Source organism: Halyomorpha halys, unplaced genomic scaffold (genome assembly GCF_000696795.3).
Source record: "Halyomorpha halys isolate HHAL.00 unplaced genomic scaffold, Hhal_1.1 Scaffold487.1, whole genome shotgun sequence".
Taxonomy (NCBI): Eukaryota; Metazoa; Arthropoda; class Insecta; order Hemiptera; family Pentatomidae; genus Halyomorpha; species Halyomorpha halys.
The window spans coordinates 765000-779170 of record NW_027111707.1 but is presented as its reverse complement, the minus strand read 5'-3'; the positions used below and the strand labels follow the sequence as shown (position 1 = coordinate 779170).

The 14171-nt window shown below is 30.8% G+C and overlaps 1 protein-coding gene across 5 annotated transcripts in view; it reads right to left on the bottom strand.

The window, feature by feature from the left end:
* The window catches only part of Dhc16F (Dynein heavy chain at 16F), a 185333-nt gene that overhangs the window by 21774 nt on the left and 149388 nt on the right, over positions 1-14171 (bottom strand). For all 5 annotated transcript variants that reach the window (XR_010844016.1, XM_067049737.1, XM_067049735.1 and 2 more), the window contains 8 exons: positions 11368-11553; positions 9846-10018; positions 7176-7356; positions 1702-1881; positions 1164-1397; positions 934-1080; positions 746-853; positions 221-303 (listed from right to left, as the gene is read on the bottom strand). Coding sequence is in view for 4 of the 5 variants with exons in the window: in XM_067049737.1 (XP_066905838.1) it covers positions 221-303; positions 746-853; positions 934-1080; positions 1164-1397; positions 1702-1881; positions 7176-7356; positions 9846-10018; positions 11368-11553 (1292 nt within the window). In the remaining variant the exon portion in view is untranslated. The remainder of the gene's footprint in view (positions 1-220; positions 304-745; positions 854-933; positions 1081-1163; positions 1398-1701; positions 1882-7175; positions 7357-9845; positions 10019-11367; positions 11554-14171) is intronic.

Sequence of the window (14171 nt, the reverse complement as noted above, 5' to 3'; positions counted from 1 at the left end):
ACCAAAATTCTATATAAATGAAATAAATAATTACATTTAACAGAACCATACAGTATGAACTCACTGTATCCTCCTATTACATCACCTAAATGTGCCCTTTTTTTTTCGGCCAAGACTCCCATTGGAGTCCTATACTGCAAATGTGCCTTCACCAATTCAATTTTGATAAACATTTATATGATTAAATTACCAATTACAACTTACATCAAAGAATACTTACAAAATATGAAGACTGATCAAAGGACTCTCAACAAAAGCTTGTCCAAGCATCACTTTCACATATTCAGTTATAGCAAAAATAACCTAAGTGAAAAAATATTATAGATTAAGGTTTATCAAATAAATAATATGCTTTAAAATTTAATAAGTATCATTCATTAAGATTTAAAACACGTTTTATAAACTAAGTGTGATTTACTAAAGTAAACCTAAAATATATTTTTGATTCCTTTTTTCAATATTGAACCTTTGTAAAAATCAAATAAAAAAAAATCCATTCGTCCTAGCTCCATGGGGAAATATGGTCATTGCCTGTTAAAGGACTAACTTATCAATTTAAAATAAATATAACATTTTTTATGTATAGGTTTGCTTAAATTTTATAATGGCATATACAATATAAGTAAATCTGACATTAGCTTTTTAACCAAACTTAGTTATATAACAATTACAGTTAGACCCAGGCTTTCCTCTTGATCTAGTCCCAATAAGTATTTATTTTAAGGCAATTCAATAATTTAAATACCTTTTCTTCCTTTAAGGCTTTCAATACTAGTAGTTTATTAAACAAATCCAATTTGTGATTCCAATCAATTTTAGAGTGTTTACTATCTGGTCCACCATAAGCGATATCCTAAAATCAATAGGCTTATGTAGATAAAATTTAAAAGCAGTAAAATGAACTTTATAATTAAATAGTGGAATTAAATTCACCTGAGAAAAGTTGCCAATTTCAATGTGAATTAACTCAGAGACACAAGAAGTAAAGTTTTCAAAAACTGGATCTAACTCTTCAAGGAACAGACAACATCGCCAGTTCATGTCTGACAGATTAGGTAAATCAGGTTTGTGTTTTAAAAACTAAAATTAAAAAATGTGTATTAATTATCCATTGGTAAATATTAAAAGTATATAAAAATTGGATGAAGAAAAAACAATTATACCTTAGTAGTACCAACAGGACCTCTCAATAAAAAGACCCAATGGCTTTCCTTAATGACTTGAGCCTTTAAAAGAATACAAGCACATAGCATAAAACTATAAACTAATTTATCCTTTTCAAACAATCCACGGGAAACATTATTGTAAATAGCTACTGTAATTTCATTCTTTAGTGAATTCAACCTTTCTTCTAATGTAGAAGAAGGAGGTGTTATTTCAATAATATTATTGAATATCTGAAAAGAAAAAAATGTTCAAATAAATATTATAAGAATTAAAAAACGAAAATATATGGATTTAATCTCAAACATTTAATCTAATTCATAGTAACTTCACAATCTTAATGCTTTCTCAAACACTGATCAACTATTTTGATACCTTCATTGACCGCCACCCAGACTATCTTCCTACCTTCATATGATCAACTACCTTCTTCCAATATAAAATCATTTAATTATGAAATCAATTCATTTATTATCTTAAAATTCAATCCTAATGAAAAAAATATATAAAGAAACTTGACTCATATAAAGAAATTACCATTTTAAAGTATTTTAATGAATACTGGTACATGGGATCAATTTCAGCTAACACAGCGACAACAAAATATAAAACAGAACCTCTTTCTGCAACTAATCTATAACCTTCACGGGCAATAGTTATCTTTGCTTCAGTTTCTTCGGTTTCTTCTAAACGCGCTGTTATCACAGCAGATGTTTCCTTTAAAAAAAAATTATTAGGAATAAGTATACAAACTAGCAAATTAGCTTTATTTGGTACATTGTAGTTTATTATTTCATTAATTATATTTGTTTCTATTGTCAATAAGTATGAATTAGAGTTCTGATTCTGTTTTAACACAATATACAGCAGCTATAAAATGGAGTTGTCCCAAATCAAAAAGAAAACATTGGTCGCCTTGGTTGAAGCTGGCGTGTTGGTTGTTCCAGAGAGGGCTAATCAATAGTTATCCACAGCAGCCCACCAAATAAATTGAAGGCAATTAAAAAAAAATGTTAAAGCATGGAGCAGCTCCAGTCATGGCAACTGCAGAGAGGAGGTTGTATTGACACATCTAAGACTAGGAAACACAAGGCTCACACACCTTCACTTAATTACAAAGTAGGATTCACCTAGATGCCCGAAATGTAATAAAAGACTTACATTAAATCATATTTTCAAAGAGTGTGTTTTTTACGCTAGAAGAATAAATGAACTGGGTATACCTTCAAATGTATTAAAGGGCTTGGGAAATGGGAAAACATAGTTAAATAATATTATATCTTTTCTGAAAAAAACAAGGACTATTTGTAAATATGTAATATATATTTTGTATTTATTTGTTTTTTTGTTGTCAGTTATATTATTTTATTTTTTATTATTACTATTATATTTTGTTTTCATATATATAGTTGAAGATAAAATGGATATATGAATAAAATATTGGTGTTTAGGACCGGTAGGTTTTACACCTTAATTTATGAACAACCAACCAACAGTTATCCACACATAATGTTGATTAGTAGCTCTGAAAAGCTCTTATGGCTGAAGATCCAAAAGGCTGCTAATCATTTTATATAAGTACAGAATCACATTTGAAGAAAGATTTGTTAAACTTCATTGTTTAAAGAGGAAGATACAAAGACCAACACCAGTATATAAAATGGGAACAGGCTATTCTTTGGAAATAGATCCTGAAAGAGATAGTCAAAATAGAAGAAATAAAATAAACCATTGAAAATACATTGGCAAAACTTCAGAACAGGATAAAGAAAAAAAATGACAGTTTGTTTTTAGTCTCAAAGGAGAATAAAGTTATAAGCCATATACAAAATTAAGAACCAGACCTACCTGTTAAATCTGCTTAACTCCCTCAACCTCTAAGTAGTTCCTTATAACCCCACCCATCATACCTGGTTTTCTAACTCCTGGCTTGATTTATTCATCATTGACTCTCCTAATAATCTACTTGACTCAACATCCTGTTCCTTTTCTATCTGCCCATGACCATATTCAGGTGTCTTACAACATTCCTACTCTGTTGTTTCCCTCCCCCCCGAACTATTTCCTTCCGAAATCCTAATGCCTGATCTAGACGCTATCCAGTGGGATCCCATTTACTCCTCAAATTCTGTCGATTCTATGGTAGAAATCCTAACCAATTCTCTTTACACTATTCTTGACCGCCCAGCTCCTCTTCATGCTCCTCAGTTAACAAAGACAATCCGACATCCCCCGGTACCCAGGTTGACTCCCACACTGAAGGAGTATATGAGACAAAGATATGCGGCAAGGTGAAGATTTAGACATACCCGGCTCCCAGAAGATTACACCTTCTTTAAACAACTACGAAACAGTACCCATGTCTCAATATGGCATGCAAAATCTCTTCATTTCCATAAAACTCTGTCAAGCACTTCTAATTCCAAGTAATATAGTATGTATCAGAGTAAAATAACATGCACATAAAAATTAAAATAGAATAAGTAAATATATTAAGTTGAAAGTTAAAAGTAATAAATAAATATATCAAGCTAAAAGAAAAAGTAATAAATATAAAATTGCATAGATATATAAAGTAATGTAGATATATGAATGTTCTCCAAGACATCACCATCATTCTCAGCTACCATGCATGTGATGGTGGATGATTCCCAAGAAGTCCAGAATTATCCCTACTGCCATTTTTTCCACATCCTTGATATCAACACAGATTTCCTCCATGAAGCTCCTTGTTGTGCTTGGTAGAGTTCAACAAGCTCCAAACCAGAGGCCTTTTACATAGAAGTCTCTTACACCGAAGCTCTCATGAAACTTTTCCTTAAGGAAAGGGATACACTTATTATAAATTTCCCTCTTTTCTTTTTATACTTTATTTGCCTGGTCAAGATCATTACTTTCATATCTCACTGTGGGATCCAAAATCAATGCTGACTTACCTGTCTTGGGGAAAGCGACAATATAAGCATATTGTTTGGATCCCTCCAAATCTAGAGATCTGTAGACCTCGTCAAAGCAGGCAAAATTTTTTTTGCTAAGGAGCTTCATCAACTCATACTTTACTCTGTGGTGCCTGTATGTTACGAGGAGGGCGTTGTTGGGACATTTTCTCAGTACATGTGCTGGTGTTTCAGAATCTTGTTGTATTTGCGACAGAGGGACCAACTTCTCTGACCTGTCTGCTGACACCTGGGACTCCATGTAGAGGTGCATAACTGATGTTTACTTTCAGGGCATTGGACCATTCAGACTACCATAGAGCCCTCACATTCCAATGCCCCTGATCAACGCCTAATCTATCTGCATATTCAGCAATTTATTAGCAAAGTCTTGCTCCCACAGGTCGCAGTACAGATGGTCTATGGCCAGGTTAAATAACGTAGATGACAAGAGCCCGCCTTGGGGTACTCCACGCAGCACTTTGATTTGGCTTGTAGAGTGGGCACCTACCTATGTTTATTCTAATACTGTTAGTAGAGAGGAGAGCCGAAATCACATTTTTAAGATCCAGTGACACACCCCTCGCTTCTAGTGAGCTCACAATATGGTTATGGCCAACATTGTCAAATGCACCGGAAATGTCAAGAAACAAATTCACCTTTCTTATTTTGTGCATCTTTTAAAACAGCATTAATGATTCTCACGTTGACATGCGTCCCCGGAAAGCCCTTTATAAAACCCCTCTGATTCCTGTAGAAGATGACCTATTTTCGTAGTTCATGGTCCTGAACCTTCTCTATAATTCAGCATATGATTGAATATATTGTGATAGGCCTCCAGGAGGATATGTAATTAATATCACCTTTGGCTTTATATATCAATATTGTGCGCCCCTGTCGAAGTTGTTCTGCTACATAGGCCACCTTCAGCATAATCTCCATGATAGTTTTTATGATATGGGCAATATTGAAATATGTGGATCAGAACACTATCAGGCCCCGGCAATGTGTCTAATGATGTTGATTTTATTGCTTTTTTGATCGTATCAACATCTATTGTGTTTACTCTCAAAGAGGTTTTTATAGTGGCCCTCAATTTCAGTTAACTTTAAAAGACATGGCTTTTAAGTATTTTATATTTCTATATTTAAATCTCTAGTGTACTTACCCCCTACTATTTGTTGCGGGTTTGGGGGATTTTATGAACAAAGGCAAAGAGTATGTGTTTCATGAATAGACACCTCAAGCTGACTAAGGCAAACAAAGAATTTCCTCTACAGTTTTATTTACAATACCATTTACAAATTAAATAATAATACCAATTTTCTTCCTGAAATTTGTTTCAACAGGAGGTTTGGTAATATTTGTTGTATTACTAAATCCCTTTTTCTTTCTGAGTTTTTTCTTCTTTTTAAAATGAATAAATTTCTTACTTTCTTCTTCTAAATTATTTGCTTCACAATTCATATTGTTTTCATCTAGGTCCCAATTACAGTCATTTGCATTTAATCTAGAGTGTTCTTTATCTTCTCCGGTATAGAAACCTTCAATAAAGTGTTTTTTTATCATTCGGTCAAGTTTTTCTGTGCTAATATCTTCTATTTCTCCATCAACATCAACTGCATAGTCTTTGATAAACACAGATGTTTCATTTTCAATTGAATCAGGAAAAAGCTTAACATTTTGACCACAATAATCTATATCTGAGAATGTATTGACTATTTTGTTAACATCTGAAATTTGTTGTTGATCTGGTGTCTCTTGTTCTATTAGTACAAGAACTTTGTCATAGAAATCCTCATCAATCTCTTCCATGCTTCCTTCCTGGGAAAAGATGGCATAATTTTCCTTTTCAAAATACTTGGGCACCAATAGTAAATCACCACATAATTTTGGAACAACCAAAATATCCTGAAAGTTAGGGTTGTTTTTGACACCTTTGCTATGTGTCTCCATTATTATTTTCCCTAAATGGATTTTATCAATATCTCTTTCATCTTCTTTTGTTTCTACGGTTCCTTCCTCAACTAGATACCTACCATCAAAGATAATAGCACATAAGGAAAATTCTGTAGCCAATGAAGCTTGATGCTGTCTTCTTGATTGAGGTCTTTCTATATCAGATCTATTTCTATTGGATTGACTATTTTTTTCTTGGTTGAATCAGCATTAAATTTTTAGGTTACCAGGCTTTTTGTAAATAAAAAAGGTTTTTAAACAAAAGGCTGAGTTTTTACGATATGTCTTTAATGCTTGTTCATTTCTATTGAGGTTATTCCTTCTTTCAAATGACAAAGCATTTGTCCTTACTTCACTGAATTTAATATTCCTGTTTACCAAAATAGTGTTAGCAACAGGATCATAATAGAGTGGTAAGCCTTCAATTATATATCTCACTGATTCTCTGTCAGAGATTTACCCAGTTGCACTATCTTTTAAACTAAACATTAAATCCTCATAAGATATTCATACAATGTTTCACAACTGTGTTTCCTAATTTTGGCAAGGCCAAACATTAGAACTTTCTCCTCTGGAACGCCCTCAACCTTTCTCTTAATTTTTCCTAAACCTATTTCGGACTCTTTTCAGCTCTGATTGATGGCAATACATCATCACTGACTGTTAGAATAATAGTAGAGAGTACCTGTGGCATCCATTGTTCTTTGTATTTAATTTTGATGGTTAGTTCTAAATAAAATCACAAAGCTTACATATCCGTTAATATACGTAAATAACTCACGTCACTTAACCCTTGACGTACTAAACCATGGTCTGCTACCAATTTGTTGCGGATTTAGGGAGGGTTTAATAAACAAAGACAAAGAGTATGTGTTTCATGAATCGACACCACAATTTGACTGAGGCAAACAAAGGATTTCCTCCTCGATGCCAGAGAAGCAGTGTCGCCATATACAGTTTTATTTACAATACTATTTACAAATTAATTAATAATACCAATTTTCTACAATGCTTGTGCCTTACTATCACAAGCTATACATCAGACAAAATAAAAAAAAAAATGGCATTTATTCTAGAGAATTAGGGGGATTTGAAACATGACTAAAAGAAACTTACTTTACTTTCATTTAAGGTTTCAACTAATTCTTCATCATCTAAAATATTTCCTTCAGAAGCAAATAACATTTTTAGAATTTTGTCTTCAATTGCTTTCAACTGTGTTTTATCCTTATTTATACGAACAATCAACTCATTTCTCTGCCTCTCAAGATCTGGTCTCTCAATACGTACAACATCCCTTAAATTAAAAATCATTGCAATAGTTTGAATTTTATTTCTAACTTATTCTGGTACTTAAGTCATAAATCTAAATGCAAAGAAAATTAAAATCCTTTAATATACTGACACAGCTAGTTTCAGTTCATTAAAAAGAATCCAATAGTTGCAATCCTCTACTATGCTTCATAAGATAATTACATATTTAGTGGTGGTATGATGTCATCAGGTTCAAGCACATACAATTTTATTTGGATATTTTTTCTTAACTATCTTATATAAACTTATCTTCAAACTGCTAATAGGCAATTGTCCCACCGCTCTTTCATATTTGTAATCATTATGATGTTATAAACAATGAAGAATGATAAGGTTGAAAAAGAAAATTTGATACATAATCCTATTAGAAAGAGCTAGTTCCTATTATTGGTGGTTTGTATGTTATATTCTGATATTATTCTGAATAAATCATAAGAATTTACAGTTTTGATGAATTCTTGAATGTTCAATTTGGGTAGAAATTTTAAACTAGAAATAGGGTACCTTTATCTAGAACACATATGAGTTAATTTTTTTGGGGTTAAAAATTGTATTTATTTCTGAAAATGAAACTAGCAGGTAAAGAGTAAAAGTGAATCTATATCACATTAAAAGGTAGATTCAGAATTTATAATATTTTATTAAAATAATATTATCTAGGTATCAACTGAAAAAAAATTCAAAAACTTTATAAGCAGTATGATTGTCTACCTATAATTGTCCAAATATAGATCGAGATTATTTTCTGAAATTTCTTCTGTAAAATGAGGATATGACTTATAATCGGGATTTAACTAGGAAAATTTTGGGTTTCACCAATATGGGGCTATTAAAAATAGGATAGCATACAGTCAATATTAATAAGTGATAACTCATTCACTAAAATCACTCATTTTGGAGGGAGAAAATGCAACAGAAAAAATGTCTTCAATACAGCAATCAGAGATAAGAAAAAGACAAATGGTATGTTTCTTTCATGTCAGTTGAGAATGAAAATAAAGATTATTTCTAAACAAAACGGAATAATAGCAGATATAAATGAAGCTTAGTATTAAGATTCGAGAATACTAACCAGATCAAGTACATAAGATTGGAGAATACTAACGAGATCAAGTACATAAGATTGAAGAATACTAACCAGATTAGGTACATAAGTTCAAGCAGAAACAAAAAGAAAGAAAGAAAATGATCAAATAGGAATTTTAATACCAATAAATTTAACAGATTCATTTTCATTTTGGTACTTTAATTCCCCTTTAGTCAAAACCATTTCACAGTTAGAAAAATAATTCTATTAAAAATGAAAACTCAATTCTAAAATTTCAATTTAGGTATATTAGTAGATATTATGATGTTATTGATCTATGCAATACTTACAGAAAAAAAACCCAATTTTTTATTTCTTTCATGAAAAATATGTGAGCTCCATATTGTTAAAACTACCTACAACACTAACTATACTTGGCAGACTCATCAATTTAGCCATACAGATGTCTATCAGCACTCAAATTAAAGCTACTTTAAAGCGCTATAAAATAGCTCATAACGTTTATCTTCGTAGGAGTAGTAGTTTTTATAATATTAGCCAAAATACATTGACAAGATTCAAGATGATGATTTCTATTAATTTGGACAAAATTTTTGATTTATGAAAACTATATCTCAGGAATCATTGTACATACAAATGTCTACCAGCAATCAAATCAAATATAGTTTAATGTAATATAAAGTAGTTTATAACATTTATCTTTGTAGGGGTATTAGTTTTTATATTTTATTATATTATGTATGAATATGAATTTTCAACATGAATTTTAGTCCGAACAACTAAAAATCAATTTATAATGATGAGAAGATTGATCATGGATAATATATATGAGAGAAGATGGTGGGGGTGTGGTTAGTAAAGAATACAAATGAGTGAAAACTTATTTATAAGTGCCAACGTTTTGGCCAAAATCTCTAGCCTTTATCAGTGGTAAATACAGCAAAAAAGATAACAACCTATGAATAAAAGGATATATAGAATAATCAGAAAACAACTAAAATTATGGATACATGAATAGTGTTACAGTATTTATGTCTGTCAATGCTATTAATGTTGTAAGGAGCTCTGAATGAAAATTAATTTTTTTTTTTTTAAATTTTGAAACAGCTACCATTTCAAATTCCCGTAACTATACTTGGCAGACTCATTAATTATGACTAGTAATCATACACAGTTTTTAACAAAGTAACCAAAAATTGGAGTGAAATAACTGACTTTTTTTTCCATCAGGCACTTGCACAATTAATTTAAATGTTTGTTTCTTTGTGAGATATGTAATTTTTTGGGAATTCATTTCTTGTTAGTAACTTAATTTATTCAATTCCATTTTTTTACCCTCAAAATCATTTTTGATTTAAAATGTTCGCAGTCAACGTCTATCGGACTAAATATGGTAATCTAATTCGAATTGACAAATAACTTACCCAAGCAGTTGATCTTCTAAGCCACTTGGAGTGACAGTGAAATTAACTAGAGTGACCTGAATACAAATTTCTGGTAAATAATGAGGATTTCCCAATTTGGTTGTAACATATAACCTAAAGTTCCTGTCATACTCAACGTCTGTGTCACCAAGACGAATCAACCAACGTCCTGCCTGTCAAATTTATAAATTATAATGATGGCTTCATAAAAAGTTATATAAATACATTCATGTTATTTTTAGTACATATTTCATTAATTAAAAATTATAAAGGATTTTAGAAAACAGAATAGTTCTTTAATGTAATGTATATGATGTTATACCATAAATCTCAATGAATAATTTGTAATACATTGTAATATGCTATTTTTGAGTAAATAGTATATTTTGATGTATAAAGGGTTTTTGATATGTTTTATTTTATGTATCATTTTAATATTGTTCATTTGTTTTGTTTATCCAAAAAGCAAGCTAACTAATTTTCATTGTCTATAATAACTTCGTGATTCAAAACAAAACCAAGATGGCGGTACGTATTCTTCAGTCAACAAGTCCGTTGAATCAAGGCCATGTTGAGCAGATTCAAATATCATAAAAACTATTTTAACTCTTCCCCTCATAATTGAAAATACAGTAAATTAAAGGAAAAATAGAAATCAAGAAATAGTGCTAAAGAATAATATTCAGAAAGTAAATCATTTGCAAAAGTCCCTAACTGTTGTGCAATAATCGATGTTTACATGGAACATCGAGGCAGGTTTTAGTTTTTAGAGTCATTTGTTGTTTGGGCGCGCAGGAGGAATGATGTTTCCTGGAGGCAGGATGTCATCATCATCTTTTGTCTAGCTCAAGGGTAGACATCTTGAAAAACAAGACATCAAAGAGTCACCCAAGAAGAATAGGGGGCTCTGAGTTTGGATTGCCTGGTGAGAGGACCTCTGTCGGCTGGAAGCGAGAAGGATTGGAAGCCATTTTTGACGGTAGGACATAGCATTATAGAAAAGAAGATACCAAGAATCATCAAGAGAAGAGTATATGAAATTGGTTAGTTTTGCTATACATAAAAATAGATAGATGTGTAAAATAGATATTAATTTAATTAAGTGTAATTATTGTAAGTGTCTGTTTTTCTGATTGGCTAGAAATCCGCCCTGAGATTAAGAGTCTTTTAAATTATAAAATTTAAATAAAATTCTATTATATATTTAGTATTAAAGTTTTTAAATTTCAACCCAAGCTATCTCTTTTAGATATCAGAATTACAAGTTAAAAAATATAAAATTTCGTATTATTTTATTTTTAATAATTTTAAATATTATTACAACATTTACTAAAAATTAATTACATTTGTATTTCTTGGTTAACTACAAAAATCTATCAAAAATATCAACTTTCTTTTCAATTTGCTAGGACAGTTAAATCAACAAATGATAAAAAATATTTCCATCCCATGTTTATCTCCAAATATTTATCAATAATTTAAATAATCTTGAATTGATGTAGAAAAAAAAATCAGAACAAACCTGATAAAATATAGATTTAGTCAAAACAGGCCGAAGGGTAGGATCCAACAGCTCTCCAACTTCCCATATAAGCATCGGCAAACCCAATCTGATGCAACTTTCAAGCACCCTCATAAAATTGGAATCCGTCATTTTTACCATTTTAAGGTTATTATCTGCTTCCATCTGTCGAATCCATCTATTGGCCTTTTTGTAGATATTTAATTATATTATTACAATATATTAATCTTAATAAAAAATACTAAGACTAATAGTTTAATAATGTTAACTATAGAACTGTACTACAGAATTAAAATTACACAAAACATTAGTTTCCTACCAATATTAACCTGAAAATGTTACAGAATATTTGGTTCATTTTCCTATATTCTAATGTTAAAAAAGATAATCAAATATAGATTTTAATGCTAAATTAGAACATAAATTAAAACTACATTGCTTTTATATTCTCATTACAAAAATGATTTAAAACTATTAGAATTCCATAATTTTTCTAAATTAACAGTAGAGTGCTTTGCTATTTGCTTAAAGCATATAAGCAAATAGCAAAGCACTCTACTGTTAATTTAGAAAAATTATGGAATTCTAATAGTTTTAAATCATTTTTGATTTTGATTATTTATATTCAAGGATTCAACTATAAAATAAGGCGGAAGCCGTTTCATCTTTTACAAGTGACATAGGAATGTCATTTGGCCTTGATAAATGTGCAGTGCTCCATATAACTAAGTGAAAAGTGTTTAGCAAACAGAACATTCTGGTTAATGAAAAAGAGTACATAAAGGAACTTGAATCCAATAAATTATATAAATATTTGGGCATGCAACAAGAGACCCTACACCAATATTTTCTCGCAAAAACAACAGGGGTTTATCTCGCCATCTCAAGGATGGATTCTGGTTTTTACTGCGCTTAATCTGAGCAAAGGTGTTGAATCAACAATCGTGTCACAAAATGAACAACTGGCAAAATGGAAAAGTATTTCTCTGCATGGGAGATTCTGTAGCCAACTAAACAAAGCCTCCATAGACAAAGAAAGATCAGTTGAAAAGCTATTAATACCCTTATACCTTTATAATACCCTTATACCGTTCTAATACCCTTCCAATCTTCAAATCCTGTATCTTTGACTATCTTTACTTCTGTCCACCTAATTCTGAAAGAATAACAACTGAAAGTTTCAAATAAGATTTATATATTTTCTGTATATAATGTTTCCATTTATACTTATAAATATGTATATTAGCAGAAATTGTACCTTTTCATTTATTATTTTTAGTGATTGTATTAGACTTTTTATAATTTTTTTTCTTTTTATTTATAATCAGAAGTGTTAGTCATCTTATGTTTTATGATATGACATATGGTTTTATTTTATTTGTTCAATTCTTATTTTATATATTCTGTTAATTATTGTTGTTTATTTATATCTTTTCAAATTCATTATTTTATTATATTTTATGACGTTTTATAATTTAATTTTTATTTTGTATTTTACTCTAAGGCTCTAAAGCCTAATTTTAAAGCCTGTATATTATTCTAAGGGATCAATCCCAGAATAAATAAAGAATATTATCATTATTATCTTTTTCATTGTTTTTTTTCCGCTATTGTGGGTTGAGTATCTGAGGTGGGAAACCTAGAGGTTCAACCATCTTCATATTTTGTTTCTTTATTTATTTTTTTCAAATATTTAAAACCTTTGTCACTATACGTGCTGTGTCTAAGAGTCTAAGACTAACCGACTGTTGAGTCTCTCTTAGAACATCAATAGGCACTCCCAAACCATTCACTGTAGATTTTGGTATGAGACTATTGGTGGATATAATGATTGGAGTAGTAGTAACTCCCTCCAAGTGATACAGTTCCTTCAATTCAATCACCAATTCTTGATATTTCCTTAGTTTTTCTCCTACAGCAGAGCTTATATTATTATTGTTGGGGATCCCAACATTAATAAGTTCCACTTTTTTTTTCTTAAATCTACAAGGATATATGGTTTATATGGTGTACTGTATGGTCTGTAATTATTGATTCATCCCAATAGAGCTTGAGGGGACCTTTTTAGAGGAGTCCATTAGGGTAGTACTTGTAGTATGGGCTCTTATTATCAATTAACTTGTACTTTATCGCCAGGGTCTGATGAAAAATTTTGGCCACATTATTGTGCCTCTGTAAATATTCAGTACCAGCCAACACTCCACAGTCCACCTGTGATATATTTGGATTGATTTGAGTGTCACAGAGCTTAATTGACACTTATCCGATGCTGTTGTGTCTTTTAGCACATGTTTTCTATATGATCTGGTGGCAATCACGTGATCTTGAATGGTAATCAAAAGCCCCTCTGTCTCGGAGAATAGCCTTCCAGATTCAGTCGTGTTTCCAAACTTTAAGGATGATTGAGAAGATCAATCAAATATGTACAATTATGGTTTAATTATTGTATTATGATAATGATGGTTAACCATTCAAAGCGGTATAATTGTTTTTCATGAGTAGGAAATATAAATCTGACATAAAGCCATCGAGGTTTTGATAAAAACTTTCAAAATATGATACAAAAAAGAAAATAATTTTATAAAAAGCGTCTTATTATTAGTGTGACGGTAATGAAAAATGAAAATGTATGAACCTATTTTGCAACATTTCACTTTCCTTGCTGGCAAGAAATTCAACTGTTAAGAAAGATTATTGAAGTTGATCTCTTATCAGCATGGTTGCAAAAATTAATGGATTAAGTAGGATAGGGGGTGCATTCTGGGGCCTCAGATACCCTGCAACGATGACCATATATAAAGGTG